General features: G+C 34.0%; 5 protein-coding genes across 5 annotated transcripts in view; 3 read left to right on the top strand and 2 right to left on the bottom strand.

The window, feature by feature from the left end:
* The first annotated feature begins 2,197 nt into the window (after positions 1-2,197).
* LOC111458738 (uricase-2 isozyme 2-like) lies at positions 2,198-8,100 on the top strand. Its single transcript, XM_023101527.1, has 8 exons — positions 2,198-2,552; positions 3,469-3,561; positions 4,786-4,861; positions 5,628-5,737; positions 6,555-6,646; positions 6,810-6,983; positions 7,118-7,211; positions 7,764-8,100. Exons 1-8 carry the CDS (start codon positions 2,334-2,336, stop codon positions 7,845-7,847), a joined length of 942 nt encoding a protein of 313 aa, XP_022957295.1. The 5' UTR covers positions 2,198-2,333; the 3' UTR covers positions 7,848-8,100.
* Positions 8,101-9,463: 1,363 nt separating this feature from the next.
* LOC111458575 (exocyst complex component EXO70A1-like) lies at positions 9,464-15,943 on the top strand. Its single transcript, XM_023101320.1, has 12 exons — positions 9,464-9,818; positions 10,195-10,290; positions 11,722-11,927; positions 12,777-13,031; positions 13,388-13,526; positions 13,599-13,811; positions 14,001-14,206; positions 14,378-14,578; positions 14,656-14,755; positions 14,971-15,080; positions 15,178-15,324; positions 15,505-15,943. Exons 1-12 carry the CDS (start codon positions 9,654-9,656, stop codon positions 15,620-15,622), a joined length of 1,956 nt encoding a protein of 651 aa, XP_022957088.1. The 5' UTR covers positions 9,464-9,653; the 3' UTR covers positions 15,623-15,943.
* A 943-nt stretch (positions 15,944-16,886) lies between these two features.
* Positions 16,887-19,551, top strand: LOC111458589. The gene is made up of 7 exons (XM_023101341.1): positions 16,887-17,010; positions 17,114-17,253; positions 17,369-17,452; positions 17,651-17,690; positions 18,404-18,472; positions 18,564-18,673; positions 19,233-19,551. Exons 2-7 carry the CDS (start codon positions 17,135-17,137, stop codon positions 19,357-19,359), a joined length of 549 nt encoding a protein of 182 aa, XP_022957109.1. The 5' UTR covers positions 16,887-17,010; positions 17,114-17,134; the 3' UTR covers positions 19,360-19,551.
* A 791-nt stretch (positions 19,552-20,342) lies between these two features.
* On the bottom strand, positions 20,343-21,387 carry LOC111458580 (transcription repressor OFP13-like). Its single transcript, XM_023101329.1, has one exon. It carries the CDS (start codon positions 21,182-21,184, stop codon positions 20,492-20,494), a length of 693 nt encoding a protein of 230 aa, XP_022957097.1. The 5' UTR covers positions 21,185-21,387; the 3' UTR covers positions 20,343-20,491.
* A 540-nt stretch (positions 21,388-21,927) lies between these two features.
* LOC111458626 (cucumisin-like) overlaps positions 21,928-25,868 on the bottom strand; it is a 4,698-nt gene continuing 757 nt past the window's right edge. The window contains exons 3-10 of the mRNA XM_023101389.1: positions 25,746-25,840; positions 25,424-25,670; positions 24,829-25,342; positions 24,653-24,750; positions 24,346-24,567; positions 23,592-23,703; positions 23,304-23,517; positions 21,928-22,598 (exon numbers count right to left, since the gene is read on the bottom strand). Coding sequence (XP_022957157.1) covers positions 22,054-22,598; positions 23,304-23,517; positions 23,592-23,703; positions 24,346-24,567; positions 24,653-24,750; positions 24,829-25,342; positions 25,424-25,670; positions 25,746-25,840 — 2,047 coding nt within the window. The 3' untranslated portion in view covers positions 21,928-22,053. The remainder of the gene's footprint in view (positions 22,599-23,303; positions 23,518-23,591; positions 23,704-24,345; positions 24,568-24,652; positions 24,751-24,828; positions 25,343-25,423; positions 25,671-25,745; positions 25,841-25,868) is intronic.

The raw sequence follows: 25,868 nt of genomic DNA, 5'->3' as shown, positions 1-25,868 counted from the left end.
AAAAAAAAAAAAAAAAAAAAAAAAAAAAAAAAAAAAAAAAAAAAAAAAAAAAAAAAAAAAAAAAAACTCGCATCAATGAGCTTTGTCGGCGCGAATGGTAAGAAAAAACAGTTAACCTGCTGACCTGGGTCAATTAAAAGCGTTAATTAGTAGAGTTTTTTTTTTTTTTTAAGTGAAATTATTGTTTTTTAATACATATATAGGTTAATTATTTAAATATTTATTCGATAATTATTGTCCTCCAATTAAATTATAATATTAATATACGAGTTTTCAATTATTTAAATATTTATTCAATAAGTATTGATCTCAAATTAAATTACAATCGAGTTTTTGTAGTTGTAAATAATAGATCTACAACATATTCAATATTTTTTAAAATAAGATATTCTTTTATATAAAAAATTAATTTTATAAACTAAAAAATAGTGAAGTTTTCGATCCAAAATTTAAAAATTCAATGATTTACTTGACATAAAATTAAAAATATTTGAATATATAAAAAGTTTAAGAGTTTCTTATAATTTTTTTAATTTTAAGTACCTAATTAATACTATTAAACTTGCCATTAGTGTTACGTTTAGTTTAATAGGCTTTTGGAAAGTACTAGCAAACTCATAATTTTTTAATTTCAATATTCTTTTCATAATTTTTTTAATTTCATTCTTTTTCTTGAATGTAAATTTGACTTGGGAGTTTCAACGATATTTTTCAGCATGATTGATTGTCTTCTTGGATCAACCATTGACTTATTGATTTGATTTGATTTGATATAATTTCCTCCACGTGTTAATACTTTTCTGATCAATCATATTTGTTGGTTTACTTAGGTTGACTTTTGATTTTGTTGGTTTTCTTGAATCAACACTGTCTGATGATATTTTTCATAATCTTTGATTTTCTGATGCTTATAGATCTACCATTGACTTAATGTCTTTTAATAGACAATTTTGACCTTTTCATATTTACATAGGCATTACAATTGACTCAAAATTAATAGGATTTAAACTAAAAATACGTAAAAGTTTAACGCTTTTCACATAGTTAATTCAAAATTTTATGCAAAATTTAATATTATTTAAATTAAATTGTTCGTGGAGATATTTGTATTATTATTTATTAAAACTAGCGGCAACGAAATATGAACAATCCATAGAAATAATAATAATAATTTATTTCCATTCATAAAAAATATGTATAGGAAATGAAACGTCGTCGTATTTTATTCAACGAACAGATTAAATATTTTATCCATTAAAATAAAAAAAATAAACCCTTCTATTTTTCCTTTCATTCCCACAGCTTCATAAAACCAGCGCCCACAGTCATTATATTAATAATTATGTAAAATATTTATTTAATTTATTTATGTATTAAAAATAAATTACGTAATCAACGCTTTCGCTTTTGTTTTAGCGTAAGCATCAAACATTGCAATAAAAGGTTAAATAATAACCATCCAAAATCTATTGGAATATTAAATAAATCAAATAAAATTAAAATTAAAAAAGGAAAAAAAAGGAATATAATTTTTTTTTTCAAAACAAACATGATTGATTTTGGAAACATAATTTTCTGAATTTATTTTAATTTATTTTTTGCATTGAAATTCTAAAATTTAATCAAATTAAAACAATTCAAACTTAGAAGGGAAAACTTATCATTAAAAGGAATAATAATAATAATATAAAATATTAATCATATTAATCCAATTGTAATATTTTGATTGGCCAGCTATGTTGGTTAAACTAAATTCAAAATATAAACATTAGATTTCTTAATACAATAAATAATATTAATATTATTATATTCCTAACGAACTAATTTGGTTAAATTACAAAATTAATTTTTAAACTTTTAAATTTGTGTATATTTGATTTCGAGAATACGGTGAATTTTTAATTTTTAATTTATTTATAATTTTATAATGTTATAACCCGTATAAGATAACGACGTTCTGTTTCTATTTTTGTTTTATAATTTATTTAATTATTAAAAATGACTTTAAAGGTAAGAAATTGATTTATATCTTGAAAATATTTAATTTCTAGTCAAATTAAAAAAATAAAAATAAGTTTTTTAAACTTTAAAAATAAAATTTTAAACATTTATAAGCTTAATTTTTTTAAAAAGTAATTATTGTAAAGATCGGCGCTTTTTATTTTACCGATAAGCATCAGCGTGGATCCATGGTGCTTCTATATAAACTACTCCAACTCGTGAACGTCTCTTTACCGAAAAACAAGTTCTGATCTTCTTCTGCTAAATCCATCTTTGAAATCATTGTCAAATCAACTCCTTCAACAGCACAAATCTGATCTCCGGCCATATTCATGGCGCTCGATGATGATGTGGTTGTAGTGAACGGCTTGAACTTCGAGCAGAGGCACGGCAAGGAACGAGTGCGAGTGGCTCGGGTTTGGCGGAACCAAGACGGCCGCCAGTTTTTCGTTGAATGGAACGTCGGCATCAGTCTTCTTTCCGATTGCGCCGCCGCGTACGTCAGCGATGATAATTCCGACATCGTTGCAACCGATACTATGAAGAACACTGTAATTGTTTCTAATGTACTCATTGTTGCACTTATGATCTGATTGTTGTGTCTCTTGTGAACCTGATTGTGTGAGTCTAGGAAGAGGAACAGAAAAGCGAGGAGTAGTATTTCTTCTTTGTGTGTGTGGGGGCGCGCGCGCGCGCGTTTTTTTTCTTTTTCCTTAATTCCGGCTGTTTGGTTGAGTTATTTGTTGCATAAGTAATAGTTAGTGGTAGAATCTGTTCATTTCAGGTTTGGTATGTAGATATTAAAATTTTTATTGCTCAACTTAGACCAGTCGCGCAGGATCTGGAGATTTGCAATCGTAGGAGAAAATAATTCTGCTGTTCTGCTCTGCTCTGCTCGATCTGTTTCTTTTCTTCTTCTTCTTCTTTTCTTGCCCTTATTATTTACTTTATTGGATCGATATGGGTTGATGCTTTGAGTGAAAGAATATCGAGCAACTTTTCTTTTGTTAGTATGGGGATTTGAACCTCTATCTCAAGTAAATTAGTATAGGTATGTTGGCTATAGATATTTGTGAAATTGAGCAACTTCTTATCTAGAAATTGTTACCAAATTTGAATAACGAGTCATCAGCGGAAATTTTTTGAAGACAGGGTTTGGAAAACAGAGCAAAGCGCCAAAATAGTCTAAGTTTTTTAATGACAACAAGAAGGATTAATTTGACATTGCGGTGGTTAAAGATGGGAATATTGATTTTTTAACGACAGCCTTATTTAGTCCAGCCGCAAGGAAAACATGGTGGGAAGGGATTCTTTGACGAGAGACTATTTTTACCTTTCTGTCATAATCGTAGTGGATCACGTTTGCTTTTTTTGGTTCTATTCCCATTACTCATACTCTTATTGTTTTAAATTCTATTACTGTTTATCGCTTTACACTTAATAGTTAATGGATTTCATTTCATTCAGGTATACGCAAAAGCCAAGGAATGTTCTGATCAACTTTCAGTGGAGGATTTTGCAATTCTTCTTGCTAAGCACTTCACATTATCTTACAAGCAGGTAAACCCCATTCTTTTTTGGTTCTAATACTATTACTCATACTCTTATCGTAATTGACACCTGTGGAGGTTGGCAACAGTTGAAGTTGTAAATAGATTTGTGTGAAATCAGAAGTTGTGGTTTTGTGGGAGTTTTAATTGGTGTAAATTCAACATAGTTAGCGGCATTAGTGGGCTTATCTTTTATCTACCCAGCACACTCACATTACATCAAGAAGAAATGACTTCTTGCTCGCTCCATATCTAGGTATACACATTATACGGAGCGGGTAAGTATTGAAAGAAACAGTTATCTCCATTTCAAAACTCTTGCTTGATCATCTAATCAGTTCTAGAATATCAATATCACATGTTTTTATTGGAAGTTGCAAGATCCATACCCTTCTATATCAAAGTCATATTACTTTGCTGATTGTAGCTAGCTTGGCTTGTGCCTTCACCATAGCAGATCTTTTCACACAACAGAAATTTAAGAAAAAAAGTATCACTGAACAATCCAGATCCATCTGGGAACTCATTGTTCTTGTTTTTACTTGATACGCCTCAGGTTTCATAAAGATCACATAAGTTTTTTTGCTGTTCAGGTGGAATCATTGTTTTTGCAGTTTGGACTAGTTCATTTTTAGCCCTATAGAAAAATGGTGGACAATTCTTGAAAATGTCGTGTCGTCAAGCTCCTATTATTAGTGATGATTTTTCTGCTTAACTTGAGGTTCTTATTGGTGGATTACCTACCTGCTTTCTGAATCAAAAATCTTTCTCTTGAAGTGGTAAAAATTGTTCAGTCATACGAACATGCATCAAATACGTCCATAGCATTTTGTTTGTTCTTCATACCAACATGCCCCCTTGAGATGTTCTCCAGCTGCATGAACTACTTGAGTAAACTTCTATGTACCACCGACTTCCAGAAAATGACGTTGCCTGCTTCCTTCGAACTTCTTCGTTTTTCTTCTTTTCTTCTGCTCATATCCGTTTTCCCTCGTCATTGTACATGGTGCACATCCTTTGGTATATTTTTTTATTAGACGGTGCTAAAAGTTAATACATTAATTGGCACATCCTTTGGTACATGGTGCACATCCTTTGGTATATTTTTTTTATTAGTCGGTGCTAAAAGTTAATACATTAATTGGCACGTCCTTTGGTATATTTTTTTTATTAGTCGGTGCTAAAAGTTAATAAATTCAGAGATGTTCTCCAATATGTGTAATTCATTTTACAGGTTACTACCACGATAGTGAAGATTGCAGAAAAGTCGTGGGAGCGTGTATCTGTCAATGGTCAACCACACAACCATGGTTAGCTGTTCATCATTGCAAAGCCTGACCAGTGAATGATTCTTTTAGTTATTATAGATGAACTGTAGAAACCTCTTTTCCGAAAACAACTTTTATCATTACATTCAATCTTTTCGATGTTGAAATATTTAGTTTAAAGAACTTAAAATTATTTTCCTTGTCTGCAAATTGGAATCTCCGAATGAGTTTAAATGACATTTTTTTATAAGGAGTTTAAATGATTGTGAACTCAGTGAACTTTAGTTGTTGCACCCCTTTTCAAGTGAGTTCTTCTCTTGCCTCCTCCCATGATGAAAAAAAGGATTTGGATTCTTGATGAGAGTCTTCTGGTGGTGAAGTCAACAAGAAAAATTTTATTATTTGAAATTTTCATGTTCGCCTAACTATAGATAATTAGATTCGAGGGATATCAAAGAATATTATGCATACAACCATATATTTAGTTTTTATGAGAGTGCAAAATTCTTGACATCCTTTCCTCTTTTTGGTCTTCCAGTTCTAAATTTTAAATTATGTACCTCTAAAAAATAACTTAGAATTGAAATTTTGTATCTTAGATTTTTGTTTATGAAGCAGATGACTTATTCCAGTAAAATTTTCTTTGCACCTCTTGCTTTAATGCACATATTATGATAGACCTATTTAGTTTATTGTAACAAAATTGAGCAGGTGGGTATTTTTTCGAATCTAAATAATAGCCACTTGTTTCCAGAGTTCTTTCTTTCATCCTTTTTTTTCTCTCTTTAATTTTGATTTTTGATTGAAGGCTTCAAACTTGGATCTGAAAAGCACACTACCGAGGTGATATTTAAGAAGTCGGGTGTTTTACAAGTGAGCTCTGGTATAGAGGGACTATCTGTGCTGAAGACAACTCAAGTAAGCCTACTCTTTTAGATACATATTTTTAGAACTCAAGGACACATTTGTACAACCTATACAACAAATCATGTGCGTTCAAGTAAGGCTGTCTCTTTTAAATACATATTCAAAACCCATTTGAACTCTTTTTCTCTTTTTCCATTTTACGGCCAAGTTATTATTTATATACCTGTCACAAAGTTCTTTGTTTATGAACTTTTCGATGCTAAATACAATAGATCTCCACAATCTTTTTCATGCAAGCTTAAGTTATGCATATTTACTGCTTTCTCATTTTAGTAAATTAATGCACGTCTGCATGGTCTACCTCATTTGAATAATTGTTTTGCATAATTTTCTCTTTATTCTTTATAAGCATTAAATATTTCGAAACCGAAATCCACCCTTCATATCCAAATCTATTTAAACTTAAAGAGAAGTACCCTGAAATTATCCAAGGGCATGCAGTAGTGTCCATATATAGTTGGAGATTCTCCTTGCGGTTCAGGCATTATGAGCAACTAATTTGAGAAATATCAAGTGTCGGATTTTGATATACCCTGAATTCTTCATGATCTTTGATCTTTCTGATTTTGAGTTTACTATCTGAAAGCCATTTAATTTAAATTACTTAGCTTTCATGATTATCTTTGATCTAACTCGAGGAGGATGGTGTATCCTGGGGTAACACATCCTTTTAACGAAGAGTTGGCAGTTGATCAACTTGTAGAATACATAGCAGACAATAATCTCAGGAAGCCTGCTACTTGTACATGCAAGCTTAGATATCTTATGTTTCTACTGATTCTCTCTCTAAACTTCATCATGTGAGCAGTCGGGCTTCGAGCGATTTCATAGGGATAGGTACACAGCTCTTCCTGAGACACGAGAGAGGATATTGGCCACCGAGATGTCTGCTTCATGGAGGTATATTTTCTATATCGACCGGACTTTTGACTGAGAAATAAGACACATCTCAAATAGCTTCTGGTTTTTCTGCTTTATTATTGTAGAGATAGAAGAACAATAATTTCTTAGTATTTCTGCTTCTGTTTGGTTTCACAAACAAAATTTATACACTTCGATGCAGGTATTCATTTGATTCTCTCTATAGCATTCCTAAAAGGCAGTGTTACTTCACGGAAACATACCTTGATGTGAAAAAACTGTTAGTTGACACCTTCTTTGGTCCTCCAAAAGAGGGAGTTTATAGCCCATCTGTTCAATACACTCTTTATGAAATGGCAAAGAATGTCCTCAGCAGGTCTTTCTCTCGTTCTCTCATTCACCCACTTGCACACGCACACGCACACGCAAACACGGGAATGCCCAATCGCAGTAACTTCCACAAATGTTCTAATCTCTCCAAAAATGATTTTTGGATTTCCACTATTTCAGGGTCCATGTTATATCATCAGTGAGGCTGAAAATGCCAAATCTCCACTTCTTACCTGCCAACATATCAACAAAAGATAATCGGAGTATCGTTAAGGTAAGAGTCTGCTTATAGAGCTTAGCTTTTCCTTTTCCGTATTTATTGAAGAGGTTTAGGCTGCTGTCTGGTAATCCCTTTGCAACTCTGCAACCATCAGGCCAACATATATAGTGAACTTGCCATCTGAAACATAATCTCATATCTTGCATGCGTCAATTACCAGTTATTACTTACCTAGGAAGCACCGATATGAATATGGATATGAGACACGAATATGACATGACACGAACACATGAAGGACACATTTGTTATAATATATATTATATTTATAGAAGAAAAATTGAAGTCTCTAAGCTATGCATTTATATGCTTAAAAACGAGTTGATGTATTTTGTTCTCGAGATTTATTCAAAGTCAAGTGTAGTTTGTTTAACAAATGTTGACCTATATGCGAATTGCGAACTAGTGTTTGGCACATCCATTGTGTAACAAGTGTTGGAGTGGCCGAGTGTATGTGAGTTGGACACGCTAGTGAAACTAAATTGTCCGTTCTTAACTTTTTACCACAGACATAGAAAAGAAATGAGTGGTGTTATTTTTGTGGTGCAGTTTGAGCATGATGTGTATGTGCCAACAGACGAACCACATGGATCAATTGAAGCTTGCTTGAGCCGCTTATCTTCAAAGCTATGAGGAAGTTAAGCATTTTCTTCTCTTCTCCCAAGTCAGCGTTGTTGTGCAACTTTCCCTTGGTAAAAACTTGAATCATACTTCTGAACAAACCCTCTTACTTTTAGTTTAAAATAATTATGATGAAAAAAAGCATAAGAAATGCTTATTTAAACTAGAGGGTTGATGATGACTGTTACATAATGAATACTCTGTTTGATGTACCGTGTATAAAAAATGTTAATTTCTTTTCCAAATAAAACTTGTTTTTCCTTTATATTCTTTGTTCATTTTTTAAATAGGTTATTAACTTTTATTTATTTATTTTATGTCTATGTCTTCAAATTTGAATATTTTTCATGTTCTACTCATTTTGACCTATTTTTTTAATTAATATTGACCTATACTAACCTTTGAAGTTATTAAATATAAGTCTAAAATTACCGTAGTATGAGCAAGTTATGACAGAGAATGAGTTGTTGATCAAGTAGCATATCAAAGTTCATAAACAACTTTTAACTTGTTATATTCAAGTAAAGTGTTGGCCATTGTTTAGCGTATGTAAACGTGGCTTGAGTTAAACAATAATAATCGTGAATGCACGTACAAGATGTGAGCATGTTAGAAGTAGATGATTAAAACACATGATGTATGATATTAGTTTATACTTACGAGCTTGTTGTGAGGTGAGATTGTTGAGTATTTTCAATCAAATAATCCTCATAGAACCCTAGATCAACGTCCTATGTGCTAAGTTAGAGACAACAAGTTTCATTAACAGTTGAGTTGTGTGCTACTTCAAGCTATCAAAGAGTTTAGTAGACGAGTCGTATTTGACTTGACCGATAACGAGTCCAAAATTAATTAATAGTAAGAAGGTTAGGTTAGTGTTATAAGTGGAGAAGTGGAGAGAGAGAGAGGTTTGGAGAATAAGGTTTTTGGAAGAATTTAAGAGGCAAATGGCAACGTTTTGGCGGTAACCTTCGGGAGGAGCTTCCATGGATGACGATCAGAAAAGTGTCGTTCATCCAATGCTTCGCGCTTCATTTTTCTTTTTCCGTTATAATATTTCATATTTCATTTTCATTTTTTGTGTAAAATATTATTTATATTAATTTAAACATAAAAATTATAATTTCATCCCATTAAATTCTAAATTTAATAAATGTTACCATAGTTTCTACTAATTTTAACAAAAAGCCCTAAATTTTTCTCATAAACTAATTAATTTCGATCAAATAAAAATTTACACAAAAATAACTTTACCAAAGTATATAAATTAATGAAGGCAATACTTTATCAAAATTTATTGTTTAATAATATTTTAAAAAATAACTTATTAAAAAGGTAAAATTGAAATTTTTTAAAACTAAAATTGCAATCAAATTGAAAGTTTGGAGTTAACAACCTCAGAAAAATATTAAATAAATGATGAATTTATTCAATTTTTTTTTTACTATCCTCAAATTTATTAGAAGACAATTTAAAAAATAAGTGTAATATATAAAATTTAGTAATTAAAAGATTGTAGGACATTGCACAAAATTAAAAAGAAAATGAAAATAAATAAATAAATAAATAACGAGGGAAAGCAATGGAAAAGGGTCAAGGCAAGTCTAGAAGACTTTGTCTGTAAGAAGAAATGCCTGATGGTTCGGTTGCACAGATACGATACAACCTGTCAAAGCCCACCATCTTAATGTCAAACTTCTCCATTTTCTTCCATTTTCAAGGCCATCAAATTTGATTCTCTCTCTCTCTCTCTCTCTCTCTCGCTACAGTGATCTCGGAGAACTCAGGGGACCTGAGGAAGACGGAGAGAAGCCGACGATGGGGGTGCCTGCAACTTTGGGCGATGATTTTCTGAGAGAAAGAGCGGCGAAGATGAGAGAATCACTGCAGAAGAGCCAAACTATTACTGATAACGTCGTCTCCATACTCGGCTCCTTTGATCACCGTCTTTCAGCTCTCGAGACCGCCATGCGCCCTACTCAGGTCTGCTTTCTACACGGTTCGCTTTCGGTTTTGTTTTCTCGAAAAAGGTTGGGGGAGGATGACGAAATGTTTCCTTGTCGAGAAATTGTACGAGGTTCTTGGTTGATTCCGACCAATTGAATCGGTTGACTCTCTTTTTACTATGCGAGAATCGTTCGTTTTTGTTTGCCATTTTGGTTTCTCTTCTTTGTTCTCTTGAGAATCGAACTTCAGATCCGGGTTTTTCCGTTTATGCCTTTTGTTGCTGTTGTTGTTGTTTTTGTCTAATCTGTCTGCCCGATCATTGGTTTGTCTATTTCCCGTATTTTTCGTGGTGTTTTGGTTCTGTCCTTGATTCTTACTGTTTAGATTTTTAATTATTTTGGGGATTTTGCAGATCAGAACCAATTCTATTCGTAAAGCTCACGAGAACATTGACAAGACTTTGAAGTCTGCGGAGGTTATTTTAGCACAATTTGATCTCTCTCGTCAGGTTGGTCTTTTTGATACTTCGAGTTTGTCAGTTCACTAGCTTATTTTTGCATCCATTTAGTTTTGTACGAGCTTAGAAATCTTAAACCCATTTTTGTTATAGAAAAAAAAAAGCTTCAATCCGTAACCAACAACCATATGAAGCTGATACCAAATGTACTAATTATGGTTGGTTGGGTTGATGAGGGAAATGATGCCAAGTATAACTGAATATCAAACCTAGAAAGCTAATGTCCAATGTGATATGAGAGAAGTAAAAAGCTGCTGAATTTGCTATTCATCAAACCTACAACTCTTTTATATCTTTCAATTTAGTTTCTCGTAAATAATATGACGGCAAGAAACTGTGTTTGTGTGTGTGTATTTTGGCCCTTATTGTACTCAATAAATCTTATAAGAGACTTTAATAAAGATGCATGGGTTACCCTTCAATCATACCCAAGAAACAAGCAAAAGAGTTACGTTGTTAATGATGAATTATTTTTCCATTCGAAACTATATTATTTGAAATGTAAATTGATTATAAAAAGTTTGTTATGAATGAGGATCTAATTACCAATGAGTGGTGCCTTTTGGTTTTGAGAAATCTACGTCCATTGGGGCTTTCTTGACGAAGTTTCCCGAGGATGGGGTTTGGGATTAAGAGGAGATATTGTGTGCGTCTTAGGTCAGTTGTTTCGGTTGATAGTAAGTCTGGATAAGATCTTTGCCACTAGGGTATAAGCAAGTTGATTCTTTATCCCGATTCCTTGTGGTTGTTGACGTCCTTATCAAGTTAGTTTGTCGTGAATGTCTATGGGATTTGTTGAGGATTTATCTTTAATCTGCTGATGGTAAAAAAAAATTCTACTCAGGTAAGGAATAGCTGTGTAGATTGGTGCTCTCCCTACCAATTACCTTTGTGTTTCCCTGGGATGTAACCACAATCCTGTCTTCCTTATAGTTCTTGAATCCTGGGCAGGTTCAAAAACGTCTTCTTGCTCCGGAAAAAAAAAAAAAGAAAAAAAAAAGAAAAAAAAAAAAGAAGGTTTTGAACCTTTATATTGAAATTTCTCTTCATTTAGCCTTTTTTGACACCTTATATACAATTTGATTTAGCTGAGTGAATCAAGTGATGCGTGCACAGTTGGTCATGCATGGTAGTTTAGAATTTTTCTGTTGTTTAGGCATGTATTACTTACGAACTATTAGCAACAGAATTTGAGAAGCAAGAGTATGAGAAACAATTAATAGTGGTGTTATTAATCTTTACCATTTTTTTATGCATTAGAATTTCTTTCAATTAGTAAGTAACAATTTCTGGTTAAAAATTGTAATAGTCCAGGAGAATTCTTACTTAGGTCTTAATGTTGAAGATCTGGACATACCTCTGAATGTGTCTTGGTATGACCTGTTTTGCATCTTGCTTATTAACTATTGTTCTGGTGTGCAGGCAGAGACGAAAATACTTAGAGGGCCACATGAGGATTTGGAAAGTTATCTCGGGGCAATTGGTCTATTAAGAAACAATATCAAATTCTTTAGCGGCCATAAAGGTTTTAAGGGCAACGAGGTAGTGCTTAACCAGGCAAATAATCTGCTTGCAAAGGCCATCTCAAAGCTGGAAGATGAGTTCAGACAGCTATTATCTTCCTACAGGTTTCTATTTATTTATTTATTTTTGGTAGAATTCTGCATACATGATAAGAATGCTTTATATTGACTAATGATTTTTTTTTTCGGAAATACAAAGCATTTCTCCTATTCAAACAAAAAGTTAGTTGTAAAACCACCGGAAATCTCTTTCATTTTTCTCTGTGATTGTTAGCCTTTTCATTATTTTTTTTAAAAAAACAACAACAAAATCTTACTCACTGATTTCCATTTCCATGTTTTTTTTTTCACCTTTCTGTTCACATTGTAAGATCCCATACTGGTTGGGGGAGAGAATGAAGCATTACATGGGTGTGACCTCTCTCTAGCAGACGTGTTTTAAAAACCTTGAGGGGAAGCCCGAAAGGAAAGCCCAAAGAGTACAATATCGGTTAGTTGTGGGCTTGGGCTTGGGCTGTTATACTCATAGTCAAAAATGTCAAAAGAAACAGCCGAAGGGCCTTGGGGATGAGAAGTCCCTATGCCTATGGGGGAGGATATTCTATCGATTTCTATCTTTAGTTTTCATTGGTTGCAAACAATTATAAAAAAGTATGTATCTTCAAGTGAAAAAAAGAAGCAAATATACATGAAAGGGACACATGAGGATTTAGAGGGTTGTCTTAGGGCAATTGATGAATTACAAAATTATGTTAACTTCTTTAGCAGACGGTTTGTATGCATTCAGAAATGAGAAAAGATAACTTGGTATGAAGGGTTCTAAAAGTTAACCTTTTCCCCTTAATTTTATTTTATTTTTCTATATTTTTTATTGCTATTCTCTATATGGGTAGCACATATTACTGGAGCTTATGTTTTCGCGTTAAGTACTTAATATTGTTGGGGGCAATTCAGCAAACCTGTGGAGCCTGAACGTCTTTTCGATTGCCTGCCAAAATCGTTGCAACCATCTTCAGAATCTCCTGGTCATGATTCAGGTGGAAAGAATCCCTCCTCAAATCATCATTCTGCACATCATGATAATAACTTAGAGAATGCTGTCTACACACCTCCCACTCTCATACCACCACGTGTTCTGCCACTGCTACACGATTTATCACTGCAAATGGTTCAAGCCGGTCATCAACAACAAATTTTAAAAGTCTACAGGTATGAAGCTCCATTTTTCTAATACTATTTGTAACTGTAAATGTGGCTTAACTGTTTTTTTGTGTGTGCTCCTTTGCATCTTCATTCTTATATTGGTGTGCTGAAGGGCAAACCATATCTGAATGAGCTTATAAAAACCCCAATTTAGAAACTTATCTATTTCTACATCATCGACATTTCTTCTTGAAGGAAAAATAGTATGGTTCAAGAGACGACAAGAGTACTAAGATCTGGGAACATAATCTCGGAAAAGAAACTCCCTACCCAAACATCTTCCCTAAATTACTTTGTCAGCCATCTCTAAGAAAAAAATTCATGCATGAGAGAAATTTATCTCTATATCTTCTTTTTCCCAGGGATACCCGTTCAGTCGTTATGGAAGAAAGCCTACGGAAATTGGGAGTTGAAAAACTTAGCAAAGAAGATGTCCAGAAGATGGCATGGGAGGTTTTAGAGGCAAAAATTGGGAACTGGATTCATTTTATGCGTATTGCAGTAAGCACATAATATTTAAGGTTTAATGAGTTTTTCTTGTAGCTTCCAAATAAATATTATGCTTAATCACAGGTTAAACTGTTGTTTGCTGGAGAACGAAAAGTTTGTGATCAAATATTTGAAGGCCTTGAATCGCTTAAAGATCAATCATTTGCTGAGGTTACAGGTAGTAGTGTGTCTGTGCTATTTAGTTTCGGGGAGGCGATTGCAAAAAGCAAGAGGTCACCAGAAAAGTTGTTTGTACTTTTGGACATGTATGAAATAATGCGAGAGCTTCACTCCGAGGTATGGCTATTACCTTGCTATTTCCTTTTAATTTTTTCCTTGCTATATTATAATTTCAATGACTAGCCCAGACCGGCGCACGGTCACAAACAACCAGCTTACTATATATTTGTCTTTAAGCTTTTATCTTTCCAATGACCTACTGTATATTTGTATCCAGTTATTGATTGACATTTTAAACTCATTCAGATTGAGACAATTTTCAAGGGTAAAGCGTGCAGTGAGATCAAGGAATCTGCATCGGGTTTGACCAAACGGCTTGCACAGACAGCTAAGGATACATTTAGTGATTTTGAGGAAGCTGTTGAAAAAGATGCCACAAAAACTGCGGTGTTAGATGGAACTGTTCATCCTTTAACAAGCTATGTGATTAATTATGTGAAATTTCTATTTGAGTAAGTAAATCTTATGCCAATTTCTGGGTATATTTAGGAATTCACATTGTGATGCATATTGCTTGATTATTTATGCATGATTTGAGAGTCTAATCTTATTCATAATGATGATCAGTCAATTTCTTCTTGTGCTTTTGTTGATCCACAAATTTCCACTTGAAAAATTTTCAGCTATCAAGCAACCTTGAAGCAGCTTTTCCAAGAATTTGAAGAGAGTGGTCAAACGAGTTCAGAACTGGCCACTGTCACAATGCAAATTATGCAGGCTCTTCAATCTAATTTGGACGGAAAATCTAAGCATTACAGAGATCCTGCTTTGACTCACCTATTCCTCATGAACAATATTCACTATATAGTTAGATCTGTTCGCAGGTATGCTTCATACGTGCCATTTTCAGAACTTGTTTACTTGTGCAAACTTGTTACTTATTTAATGATTGTCTTTTTAGATCTGAAGCCAAGGATTTGCTCGGGGACGATTGGGTTCAGAGACATAGGAGGGTCGTACAGCAACATGCAAATCAGTATAAAAGGAATGCTTGGTCAAAGGTGATCAAATATTTATGTAATGACTAAAAACACATACTTTTTGTCGATAATTAAAACGTTGCAAGCTAAAGACTTCTTAGAGAAGCAAAGCTACTAAACCCCCTAACACCAATCGTCTTCGGGGGTCCACAGTTTGTGAATTTTCTTTAAAGCTTAGTTTACTTGTACCCTGTTGTCTTATTACATACTGAAGATAAGGTAACGGTAACTTGCAGATTTTGCAATGCCTCTCTGTTCAAGGGTTAACTTCATCCGGCGGTGGCAGCGTACCTGGTATAGATGGAGGAAATAGTAGCGGAGTTTCTAGGGCGCTTATTAAAGACAGGTTACTGTCATGATAGCTTTGTGTGACTAAATCTGTCATCAATTCACTCATCTTTTATAATACTTTTATTGTAATTGGAGTATTATTATTCGACCAGGTTCAAGACGTTCAATATGCAGTTTGAGGAACTACATCAAAGACAATCTCAATGGGCAGTTCCCGACACTGAGCTGCGGGAGTCCCTACGACTTTCGGTTGCTGAAGTCTTACTTCCTGCATACCGATCCTTCCTAAAACGTTTTGGGTGTGTATCCCTCATCTCTCCCATAGATGTTATTGAAATATTTATGGCATGTTTGAAATTAGTTGTAGTTTTAATCGAGTAGCATGTTGTTGTTGAAAAAAATGCAGGTCAGCTTGCACATAGAACTGCTCATAACAATATTTCGTCACGTTTGCTTAAAATCTGCATTTGTTGTAACAGGCCACTAGTTGATGTTGGAAAGAATCCCCAAAAGTATGTCAGGTACCAGCCAGAAGATCTCGAAAGAATGCTCGGAGAATTTTTCGAGGGGAAGAACTTGAGCGAACCGAAGCGGTAGGTATGCAGTTTCGGGGACGGTCTCTTCTGTAGCATCAAGATTGGCATGGTGAGTTTTAGCATCCTTGGGTTTGCAAAGTTTGTTCCTTCCCTGTTTTGATTCTTTGCCTTTTTCCCCTTATTGATGGGTTGGATAGTTTTTGGTTAATATTAGTTTTCTTTCTACAATGTATATATAGGAAGGAACACACTACGTGAAGTTATAGTTTTCTTTTCTTTTTCTTCTGTGAAGATGCCATTCATGTATTTATATATCAAGCTCAGAAAGCCATTGATGTGTGTACCAATTTGAAATTCCATCCCAAGGATGCAATTTTTTTTTTTTTTTTAATTCGAAGATTAAAAAGTAAATAATCGATGATCAATTTAAGCATAGTTCAACTAAAGTTCAAGAAGCAGAGAAGTTTCTGAATAAAAGGGTCAGAAGTTCAAATTTCTCTAATATTCTCTCGAGAGCATGCTTAGTTCTTCACTGGTTATGTTTCTTTAAAGGAAACAGATTTAATGTCGTGTGATGTGGCGGTTTCTCTTGCTTTGGTAGGCTACGGTGAAGCTCTCTTAATAATTAAAGTGTTCCCGGAAAAATTTTCATGTGTTATCTTCGACGAGTGAGATGAGTTATAAATTTGAATATAACCTATAAATTCTAGTTGGAGTTTGAATCTTTTTAACCGTGTTTTTCATTAGTTTAATTTTTCTTAAAAATAATACCACTTATAATATCGAATCAAATTTAATAAATGATCTTTTTTTTTTAATTAATAGTTGTTTTAAGTTGCCCCAATTTGTGGTTTATTGATTTGGGTGTGAATAATTTAACATAGAGTTATAATTCATTATTTATTGTCATTCTAGTTGGATTATTTTGTGTGTGTGTATATATATATATATATATAGATAAAAGGTGTTAATGCTACGTTTAAAATTTTGTATTTTTAAATAATTAAACTTTCTAGAGTATTATTAAAAATTTTATATTTAGAAAAATTTAAAAGTATTATTAAAAATTTTATAAAGTATTTTTTTTAAGATAAATTACAAAGGTATGTTTATTATTATTATTTTTGAGTTAATGTATAGGAAATGAGAAATTATATGGGAATAAATTTCTTTTAGATAAAAAAGAAAAGTCTTCATATACATATATACATATATCCATATATATATATATATATATATATATATATATATATGGGTTATTTTTTATATAAATAATTTTTGCGGAGAGAGTTGAAAAGTAGGAGTTTAAATTTGAAAGGCCAAAAGAGTGGCCACGTTGCGCGCCATTGAAGACCAACTCAAAATGAAGTCGTGGAGCTTCTTCAGGATTCTAGTTCTGCTTCGCAGCGAAGAAAATTGGAGCATTCTCGAAGAACCACACTCGCTCCGGTAATCATCAAGTTCTTTCTTCCACATCTCAATTGCATATTTATTTTATCGTTCTCTTCTATTCACTTTATCTGAAAGAATCTGGAAAATCCTTCTATAATAGGATTCGTTGCTGTTCCTAAAAATGCTGGGAGATGGTGAAATCACAGAGGATCCAACCATTGAAGCGAGCAGCAAGGAGGCATGCGATTTGAAAGCGACGAAGCGTTTTGCCGACGATATCATGCCTCATATTCTCAATCTGTTAGTTCCTTCTTGATTCTCTCTCGTTTTTTAACCTTTTTTGTGTGTGTTTTTGCTTCGAGACGGTAGTTTGGTTTCGTTGTTAACGTCTTTGAACAATGGATTAACCTTCTAGTTATGGATCTTCTGCAACGCCTCGGGATTTTGAAATCTACGCTGCCGATGCTTCATTCGAGGATCCACTGACGAGAGCTCACGGGTAATCACTGTCGGATTGGATTTTAGAAGATATACTTGCTGACTTATGATTCATATATTTGAAAAAGCAATTGAAAGATCATTAGCGACGACGAGTAGCTTGTATTTTTTTTTTTTTTTCTTCTTCTTACAAGTAGGTGTCATTTGTAGTAACTCATGATTGTTTATTTAAAAGTTGCTCTTTTTTTCGATTCTGCAGAGTGAAGGAAATCAAATCGGCATTTTATTCTCTGTCCAAGGTTCTTATCACTTCCACTTTTCGCAACTGGTTCATTTAATTTTGACATATAACATATACGTTTACAATTGAAAGTTCACTCAACTTTGTTTCGGTTTTGGAGGAGAGAATCTTTCTCTGCGTTGAAATTGCTGATATGAATGCGATGATCAAATCATTTAAGATGAACCTTTCATCCAAAATTTTGTCTCGGTTACAAGGAAATTAATAGATGCGGATAACATATCTTAATACTTCTGTTCATTATTCAATGCATCAAAGTGATACATTAGAGACACTGCTCATATGTTGGACACCAAATTCTCACTATAAGGAAAGCCTTGAATTTCAACTTTCATTATATGAATGATCTCATAGTCCCACTCTTATCATTGTATCATGTCTGTTCCTGGTTCTTGTGATGTCTAAACTTTTGATAAAATAAGTAATCGAAGTTTATATTCTAATTTGGATGTGTCTTCATGTCCGATTCATGTTGATTCAAAGAAATATTGTCAACACTTTCCTATATGAACTTTTTATTAATGACCGATACTTCCATATATGAACTTTGATCCAAGATGAACATATCAATGGAGCTTGTCAAAAGGATTTGAATCTTTTGTGAGTAGAAAATGAGAAATGAAATTTTATCTAAGTAGTGTATTAAGCCTTTTGTGTTGCTGGATCTTGATCCTTTTTGTTGCAGTTGGAATGATTCTTTTTTGTACTCAGGTCTTTAGTGAATCAAGAATTGTGGAATACAGTGTCAAAGAGAAACTTATTTCCCCTGGAAAACACGAGGTGCACGATCTAGTGCAAGCACTATTGTGTTCTTCTCATATCAATTTATTAATGTTTATAGTTTGACAAGAACTTAGAACTTTGAACACAGATTACAGTCGATAATAAGCAACACTACAAGTTTCTGGGAAGAAACATAGATTTGGAATCCCTCATCAAGTTGTATGTTCTTGAAGGAAAAATAGTTCGTCATGAGGACTGGTATGTTAGCCGATCACCCTTTCATTCCTTTGAATTAATTAACGGGTTATATATAGTAAAGCTATATTTGGTAAATTGTAAATAGCTTTGTCTCGTCCTAAAAACACTAAATTGTCATAAACAGTAAAGAGTACATGTGGTAGGTAGTTATATTGGTAGATGACTCTATCCGAAAAACTATATATGTGGTAGGTAGTATTAATGGTTGATGACTCTATCTTTAAGGTATATATAGTAAGCTAAACCATATATATTTATATATATATATATCAACGGAGGTTCGAGAATGTAGTATTATTTGTATTCTCTGTCCATCCATGAAGTCATATACAAATTCTTTAGCCGATATTCTCATTGCCTGTTCTTTGTGTTCATCTAGATCGAGTGTGTGCGTTGTTGTGCGATCCTAACAACTCCCTTGAATGGCATCTGCTTTTTTATCATTCTCTTGTTTGCAATTGTGCTGTAACCCTTGAAAATTTGAGCAACTCGCTTTAAAATTATGCAAACGATCTTGTTCTGTTATTATCTGATAATTGAATATGGAACTGTTCATCAGGTGGAATAAGAAACCACTTTTGAATAGAGAAACAGTGAAGTTACCAATGGTGGGTCGAGTTTTGGAAATGACTCGCAGATGTGCGATGTTAGCAACTCATGCAATGATGAGATTTGGCAAGGATTGAACTGTACCAAACCCATCCATTAAACTGAATCAGTATAGCTTCTGTCTTTCACTATGTAGATTTACAGTGTATCACCTCAATGGAAATGAGAACAAAGGTTAGTACATTACTACAAGTTTGTATTTTCTAAATTGTACAAGTTTGTATTCTCTAAATTTTGTTGCGATGATGATGTAAGTAGTTGATCGTTAATTTTAATGTTGTGTGAATTTTAAAAAACATTAAAGGTAGGGTGTGAGATCCCACGTTAGTTGGAGAAAAGAACAAAGCATTATAAGGGTGTGGAAACCTCTCATAGCAATAGGTGTTTTAAGATCATGAGGCGGATGACTATATGTAACGGACTAAAATAGACTATTTGCTAGTGATGGGTTTGGACTTTCATAGTTGATATCAGAGTTAGACACCTGGTGGTGTGTCAACAAGGACGCTGGCCCCCTAAGGGAATGGATTGTGAGATCACACAGGCTGGAGTGGGGAACGAAATCTCTCTCCAGCAGACTCGTTTTAAAACCTCGAGTGGAAGTTGAAAAAGAAAGAAAAGCCCAAAAAAAAAGACAATATCTATCAATTGAACTCGACCGTTACAATCATCTTTAGAGCACTCAAAATCAATTGATGTACCCATTCGATTTATGTAGGGCAATTGTCATCAAAGTAACCATGCTCTCAATGGAAACTTCCAACATTTGAATGAAAATGTTGAGTTTCTAGAAGCACTTTCAACGTGTCGAATTAAATCTACACAAACTCAGCTTGAACTTGTGTATTTATATGTATGTGTATTAGCTTAGTATAAGCTTAATCTTTTATCTATCCCAACATTAAACCTATAAACCCTATAAACGAGAACTATTATCGTAATATTTTAAAATATAAGAATGATACATATACGAGCATCCACAAACTTAGATTAAAAAAAAATATAAGGCACATTAAAATATAGCATCATATAATTTAATAATCTAGATAGGTCACTATTTGACACCTAATATATACATAATTGGTTGACATTTTTAAGTTTCAATTACAATCCAATTTGGCTTAATTAACTACAATACTATGTATAGAATACAATATATATATATATACAATCCCCAAAAGAAGTAAAGTGAGGAAGAAATCTGGAATTCTATACGGTTTCTGTGATATGATCATCATCTTCTTCATCAAGCTCCTTTGGAATGGATGATCGATCCAGCGATCTCAGAGTCGATGCACAAGAAGAAGAAGAAGAACAAGAAGAAGAAGAAGATTCAGTGCATGTGTAATAGTTAGAATCTGAATTAGAACTCAAGGAAGAACAAGATGAAGCATGAAGAACATCGATGAGTAAATCCACAAAAGCCCCAAAAATGAAGCGATGGTTGTTCTTCCAATTGGCCTTCAGATACCATCCCAAGAGCTCCTCCAATCCATCCCAATCTTTAACACCATGGCTCTCCACCATTTCCCCCATCGATTTCCGGAAATCCTCGTACGGATTCTCCGACTCGATCGACACAATCAAGCTCTCTTTAAACCCTAACAACAACGCTTCGGATTCAATCGGCTCAATCGGCTTCGATTTCTCGAGGATCGAGCTCGTGTCGTCCGGTTCGAAGAAGAGCCTCTCCGATCTGGCGCCGCGGACCACTGTCTCGAGTGATTCTTCGCCGTCGGTCAACTCCATCTCCGTCGCGGTGGAGTTAGTTGCAGAGAGCGATTCGGAGGAGTTGGTGAAGAGTGAAGAATCGAAGGCGGTGGTTTGCCATGGCTGTCCTGCTCTGGATTTGAAAATGGAAGGGAACTTCATGAGGTTCTTCTTCTTGCTGGTGTTGGCCATTGGAGGTTGAAGGTGGGATTTCAATGGCGGATTTTGCAGAGAAAATTTGGGATTTTAAAGGAGGAAGGAAGAAGATGGGAACTGTTGAGGGATTTCATGTGTGCATTTAATTTGTAGGTTTCCACAATTTAATGCTCAATTTAATTCTCTCTCCCCTTTCCTTCCTAACTGAATTTAACCGTCCTCTCACTTTTTCAATTAATTTGTGTATACCTGTCATCACTAGATACGTACTTTTTAGGAAATTTTAAAATATGTCTGATAGTTTACACTTGTATAAATAATGCTTAGTTTTCCTCTCAACCGATGTGTGATCTCATAGTTTAGTATATATTATTGGTCAAAAGATCAAATAACTCAGCAAGTTGAGTGTATACAATGGACCTGAGATCGAGTGATTAGTAACTAATCCTTAAGATGTTGAAAAATTAATATTTTTGAAAATTATATACAAAAGTTAATAAAAATACTTATTATTTATTATACATATGATATTTGAGTAAAATAGTACATAGATGAATCGAGATCACATTTGAATTAGAGCGATTTTGAGAATAAGATATCTTAAAATCGCTCTAATTCAAATCTAGTTTCAATTCATCTATATACCCATTTTTTTACACGTTCAATGGGTTAATCGGAACACAATTTCATACTATCGGTCCAACTAATTAACACAACCTTTGACCAAAAAGTCAAATGGACAAGAGTGAGAGAGAGAGAGAGAGAATTTGAAGGTTTCCTTAAATGTGCATCTTCAATAGAAGAATTCACAACACACACAAGGGTCAAATCCGTCTTTTCGCCCAACAAATTTAACAATCATTAAGCTATGAAATAATCTTATAATTAATAATTTAGAACCTTAATTAATCCAAAGAGTGAAGATTAGCATTAAACACGGTTATAGGACTCCTCACTTTATGCTTACCATCATCCCACACCAAAGCCGCCGATTCAACACCTTTCCTAATTTGTCCTCCAATTCTAACCTCAAAGCTTAGCTCCTCTCCCAACCTCTTGAACAAAAGAACAGAGGGCTTCACCGTAATTTTAAGATCCCTCCACGGGTTAACTATCACGGCTTTATACGACGTCGCATAGCTCGACCCGACATTTGTGACTCTTCTTCTGAAAACTTGGCTGATGGGGTTTGAGGCGTTCGTGGAAAGAGCAAAGGATGGGTAGTTGAGTTCGAAAACTGTGCCGGAATTGTTGGCTGAGCAAGAGGCATTGTCGTCGGAGAGTCGCCGGAGCGACTCGGTGGAGTAGCCTTGACCACATAAAAACTTCACGTAGTCGGTCTCTGAAGCGTTGTAGATCAAGCCTGGATGGACTGCGCCCAGTGGGTTTATGTGGCCCGCGCCGTATGCTAACTCGCCGTCTGGGTTACGTTTATGGCTCATTGGAAATGCTGCATTCATATATTAAATAATAACTTAATGTTTGGATTTGAATTCCAAATATCTAATCTAAATCCATTAATTAAAAAAATTAATATTTCACCGCTCAGTTATGAACTTCTGTTAGTGAGAGCTTATATTTTGATTTGCATGGGCGAGAATGACTATAATTAATTCAATATATCTATAATTTTGAGGATTTAGACCAGAGTTCATTTATTTAAATTAATAAAAGTAAAATGTCTATATATATTTTCAAAAATTAACCATTATTTTTTTTAGATTGGTAAGAATACATAATAAAAAATAATGTATATATATATAATTGTGTCCTAAAAAAAATATTTTTAAAAAAATTAGGAACATTTGATTTAATTCAATAAAAAATTTATAAATCAATTGAATTTATAAAATTTTTATTTATTTAAATTCGGCCCACCTAGATAAATTCACAATCCAACCAATCCCATTGAGTTGATAAATGAATTTATATTTATTTTCATAAATAAATCGAGTTTATATTTATTAAAATATATAATTATACATTTTAAAATTTTAAAATCAAAATTTAAATACACTAATAACATAAAAAAAAAAATGTAATTTCCGGGTAATTTCAAAAAATTATTTTAATTAGCTAATAATTCTTAAAATAAAAAAAAATAAAAAATAAAAAAAAAAGTGAAAAATATGGGGAGCTGTGTTTTATTAATTACCTGTTGTGATAAGGGCTGATTTAAGAGCAGCCGGAGACCAAGTGGGATGGAAGGACTTAACATAAGCGGCGGCGGCAGTGACATGCGGGCAAGCCATGGAAGTGCCCGAAATGACGTTATAAAGAACCCTTTTATTATCTTCTTCAGCTCCTGAGGGTGACACTGTGGAAGGCCATGCTGCCAGGATTTCAACGCCAGGCCCTGATATATCCGGCTGCATAAATCATTTAGAATTAATATAATATAATAATTAAATTAAATTAAATTAAATTAAATTAATTAATTTACCTTCAGAATGTTGGGGGTTATTGGGTTTGGACCCCTTGAAGAAAATGATGCAACAAAAGGGGCTCTATTACGTTTTCTCCCTCTGCTCTTCATTATACTTGCTGTTGGAACCCTGTAAATCATCATGTATGTAATTATTAACGTGTTCTAATACCCGATAGCTGGGCTGTGCCCATTTTTTTACGGCTCTATTCTAGCAAGAAAAATGTGAGATTCTATGTTGGTTAGAGAGTAGAACGAAACGTTCTTTACACGACAGTGTGGAAACCTCTCCTAACAAACGCGGTGAGTTTAGGTTGTTACAGAAAAAAAACTGAAATATTTTCTAAAAAGATATAAAATTTACTATGTGACAAATTGTGGTTCGATCACTGAGCTACACCGTAAAAATGGTCACAACTCTACTAGCAAACTTAGGGTGTTAGCGGGTTGAGTTTAGATATTTTTTTTTTAGACATAACCCAATTATAGGAATTACAAATTTTTCAACTCAAACAAGTCTGGTAACTTAATTTTAAAATTTTAATTAAGATTTACGGCCTAATTTAATATATTTAAAAAAGATATATTTTAATTAGTTTAAAATTATTTGAAAATAAATAATAAAAAGAGTTAATTATAAAAATAAAATAAATATATGTATGGACTAAGAAAAAAAAATATTTTAAAATTAACAATAAATTCGAGTTTGACGGTTTGGGTAAAATTCAATTAGGGTAAAATACAAATAAATTAAGGTTAAATATTGATTTACCTGGTTGAGTTGATGTAAGAGAGAATGAGAGCGCCAGGTTTTGGGCCAACATGAGAAGCAGGCAATGGATAAGAATTGGTATCGTCTTGTGGGGATTCGTCTTGCATTATAATTCCGGCGGCGCCTTCTACGGCCACAACTCCGCCGGGAACGGCTAACGAATCACATACTACAATTTTACCTTTTACCCTCTCCTTGTCCACTGTGTTCTCGAAGCACATTCTGTTTTTCCAAGGTCAAATTAGTCATTTCACCTCTACACTCAATTATTTATTTAATTTTTCTCTAAAATAAATTCATAATTTACCTCGACACCGATCTGTCGAATGGAGCTTTAGGGATATCTCCCGCATAAACCAATGGAATTTGTGTTCCGTTTAGGTCAAATGTATTGACGCTGACTCCCTTCATAAACCAAATGAAAATATTTTCATTTAATTTCATAATCTTTTTACGAGAGAAAAAATTAATTAATTTTCTTACGTTGAATTCTCGTCCATCTCCAAGCTTAACTTTAGTTTCGAATTTTCGATCAGTGGTGCTAGCGGCTACCGACAACGACCACGGCGAGAAGTTCACAATGGTTGTGAATTCTGGCCCGTTATTTCCAACGGCCAATGTCGTGAGGATTCCCTTCTGCATTGCATGGAAAGATCCAATGGCTATGGAGTCGTTGAAGTAATCTTTCACACTCGAACCCCCAAGAGAGCCAGAGATGATATCAACACCATCAGCAATGGCATCGTCGAATGCAGCAAGAATATCAGCGTCAGTGCAGCCGTCGGACCAACATACTTTGTAAGCAGCAATGCGTGCTGATGGGACTCCACCCCTTGCCGTGCCAAGGCCGAGACCCAACATACTCGCTTGCCGAACTAACCCTCCAGCCACTGTCGATGCTGTGTGCGTCCCATGGCCATCCGAATCTATTGGACCTTTGATGTCGTTCTCTAAATGTTTACCATTACTCCGATATGATCTCGCTCCAATAATTTTACTAAAAAAAAAAAAAAAAATCCCATTTAGACCCTAAGTTAATAAATAAATTTTAAAATATATATATATATATATAGCTTACTCGTTGCAAGAGAAATTGGCGGAGACTTCACAGCGACCCCTCCACTTGGCTGGCGGCGGACCGTATCCTGCGTCGTCAAAGCTAGGAGATTCCGGCCAAATTCCGCTGTCGAATACTCCGACAATGATGTTACTTTCCACCGCCGGAACTCTCTTGACTTGTTCGGAGAAGCCCATGAAATCCCAAGACCTTGTAGTGTGGAGTTGTTTTTTTCCATTGGGAAATACCGAAATTACCCCTTCCATTTCTGAACCAGAGTTTAAATACACAAAAATAAATAAATAAATAAAAACTCATAATAAAGAGAGCCCTTGAAATATACCCGAAACTTTCTTGGCTTCGGCTTCAGTCAGCTTAGCCACAAAGCCATTGAAGCTTCTCTTGTAGCTATGGATTAAAGACCGTGGAGCAAAATTACTGCAAAAAAAAAAAAAAAAAAAAAAAA

This window comes from Cucurbita moschata, unplaced genomic scaffold, assembly GCF_002738365.1.
Source record: "Cucurbita moschata cultivar Rifu unplaced genomic scaffold, Cmos_1.0 Cmo_Scf00021, whole genome shotgun sequence".
In the NCBI taxonomy this organism is placed as follows: Eukaryota; Viridiplantae; Streptophyta; class Magnoliopsida; order Cucurbitales; family Cucurbitaceae; genus Cucurbita; species Cucurbita moschata.
Note: the sequence above shows the minus strand (reverse complement) of the source record. Positions and strands in the feature narration are given on the sequence as shown.

Bases quoted from the DNA above. Each gene is read 5' to 3' on its own strand.
- LOC111458589 (XM_023101341.1), top strand. From the start codon at position 17,135: ATGCTGGGAGATGGTGAAATCACAGAGGATCCAACCATTGAAGCGAGC. The intron at 17,453-17,650 runs GTAATCACTGTC...TCGATTCTGCAG, and splicing joins CCACTGACGAGAGCTCACGG to AGTGAAGGAAATCAAATCGG. The intron at 18,473-18,563 runs GTGCACGATCTA...CTTTGAACACAG, and splicing joins TTTCCCCTGGAAAACACGAG to ATTACAGTCGATAATAAGCA.
- LOC111458575 (XM_023101320.1), top strand. From the start codon at position 9,654: ATGGGGGTGCCTGCAACTTTGGGCGATGATTTTCTGAGAGAAAGAGCG. The intron at 14,579-14,655 runs GTATGCTTCATA...TTGTCTTTTTAG, and splicing joins ATAGTTAGATCTGTTCGCAG to ATCTGAAGCCAAGGATTTGC. The intron at 15,081-15,177 runs GTTACTGTCATG...TTATTCGACCAG, and splicing joins AGGGCGCTTATTAAAGACAG to GTTCAAGACGTTCAATATGC.
- LOC111458580 (XM_023101329.1), bottom strand. From the start codon at position 21,184: ATGGCCAACACCAGCAAGAAGAAGAACCTCATGAAGTTCCCTTCCATT.
- LOC111458738 (XM_023101527.1), top strand. From the start codon at position 2,334: ATGGCGCTCGATGATGATGTGGTTGTAGTGAACGGCTTGAACTTCGAG. The intron at 3,562-4,785 runs GTAAACCCCATT...TTCATTTTACAG, and splicing joins TCACATTATCTTACAAGCAG to GTTACTACCACGATAGTGAA. The intron at 5,738-6,554 runs GTAAGCCTACTC...TCATGTGAGCAG, and splicing joins CTGTGCTGAAGACAACTCAA to TCGGGCTTCGAGCGATTTCA.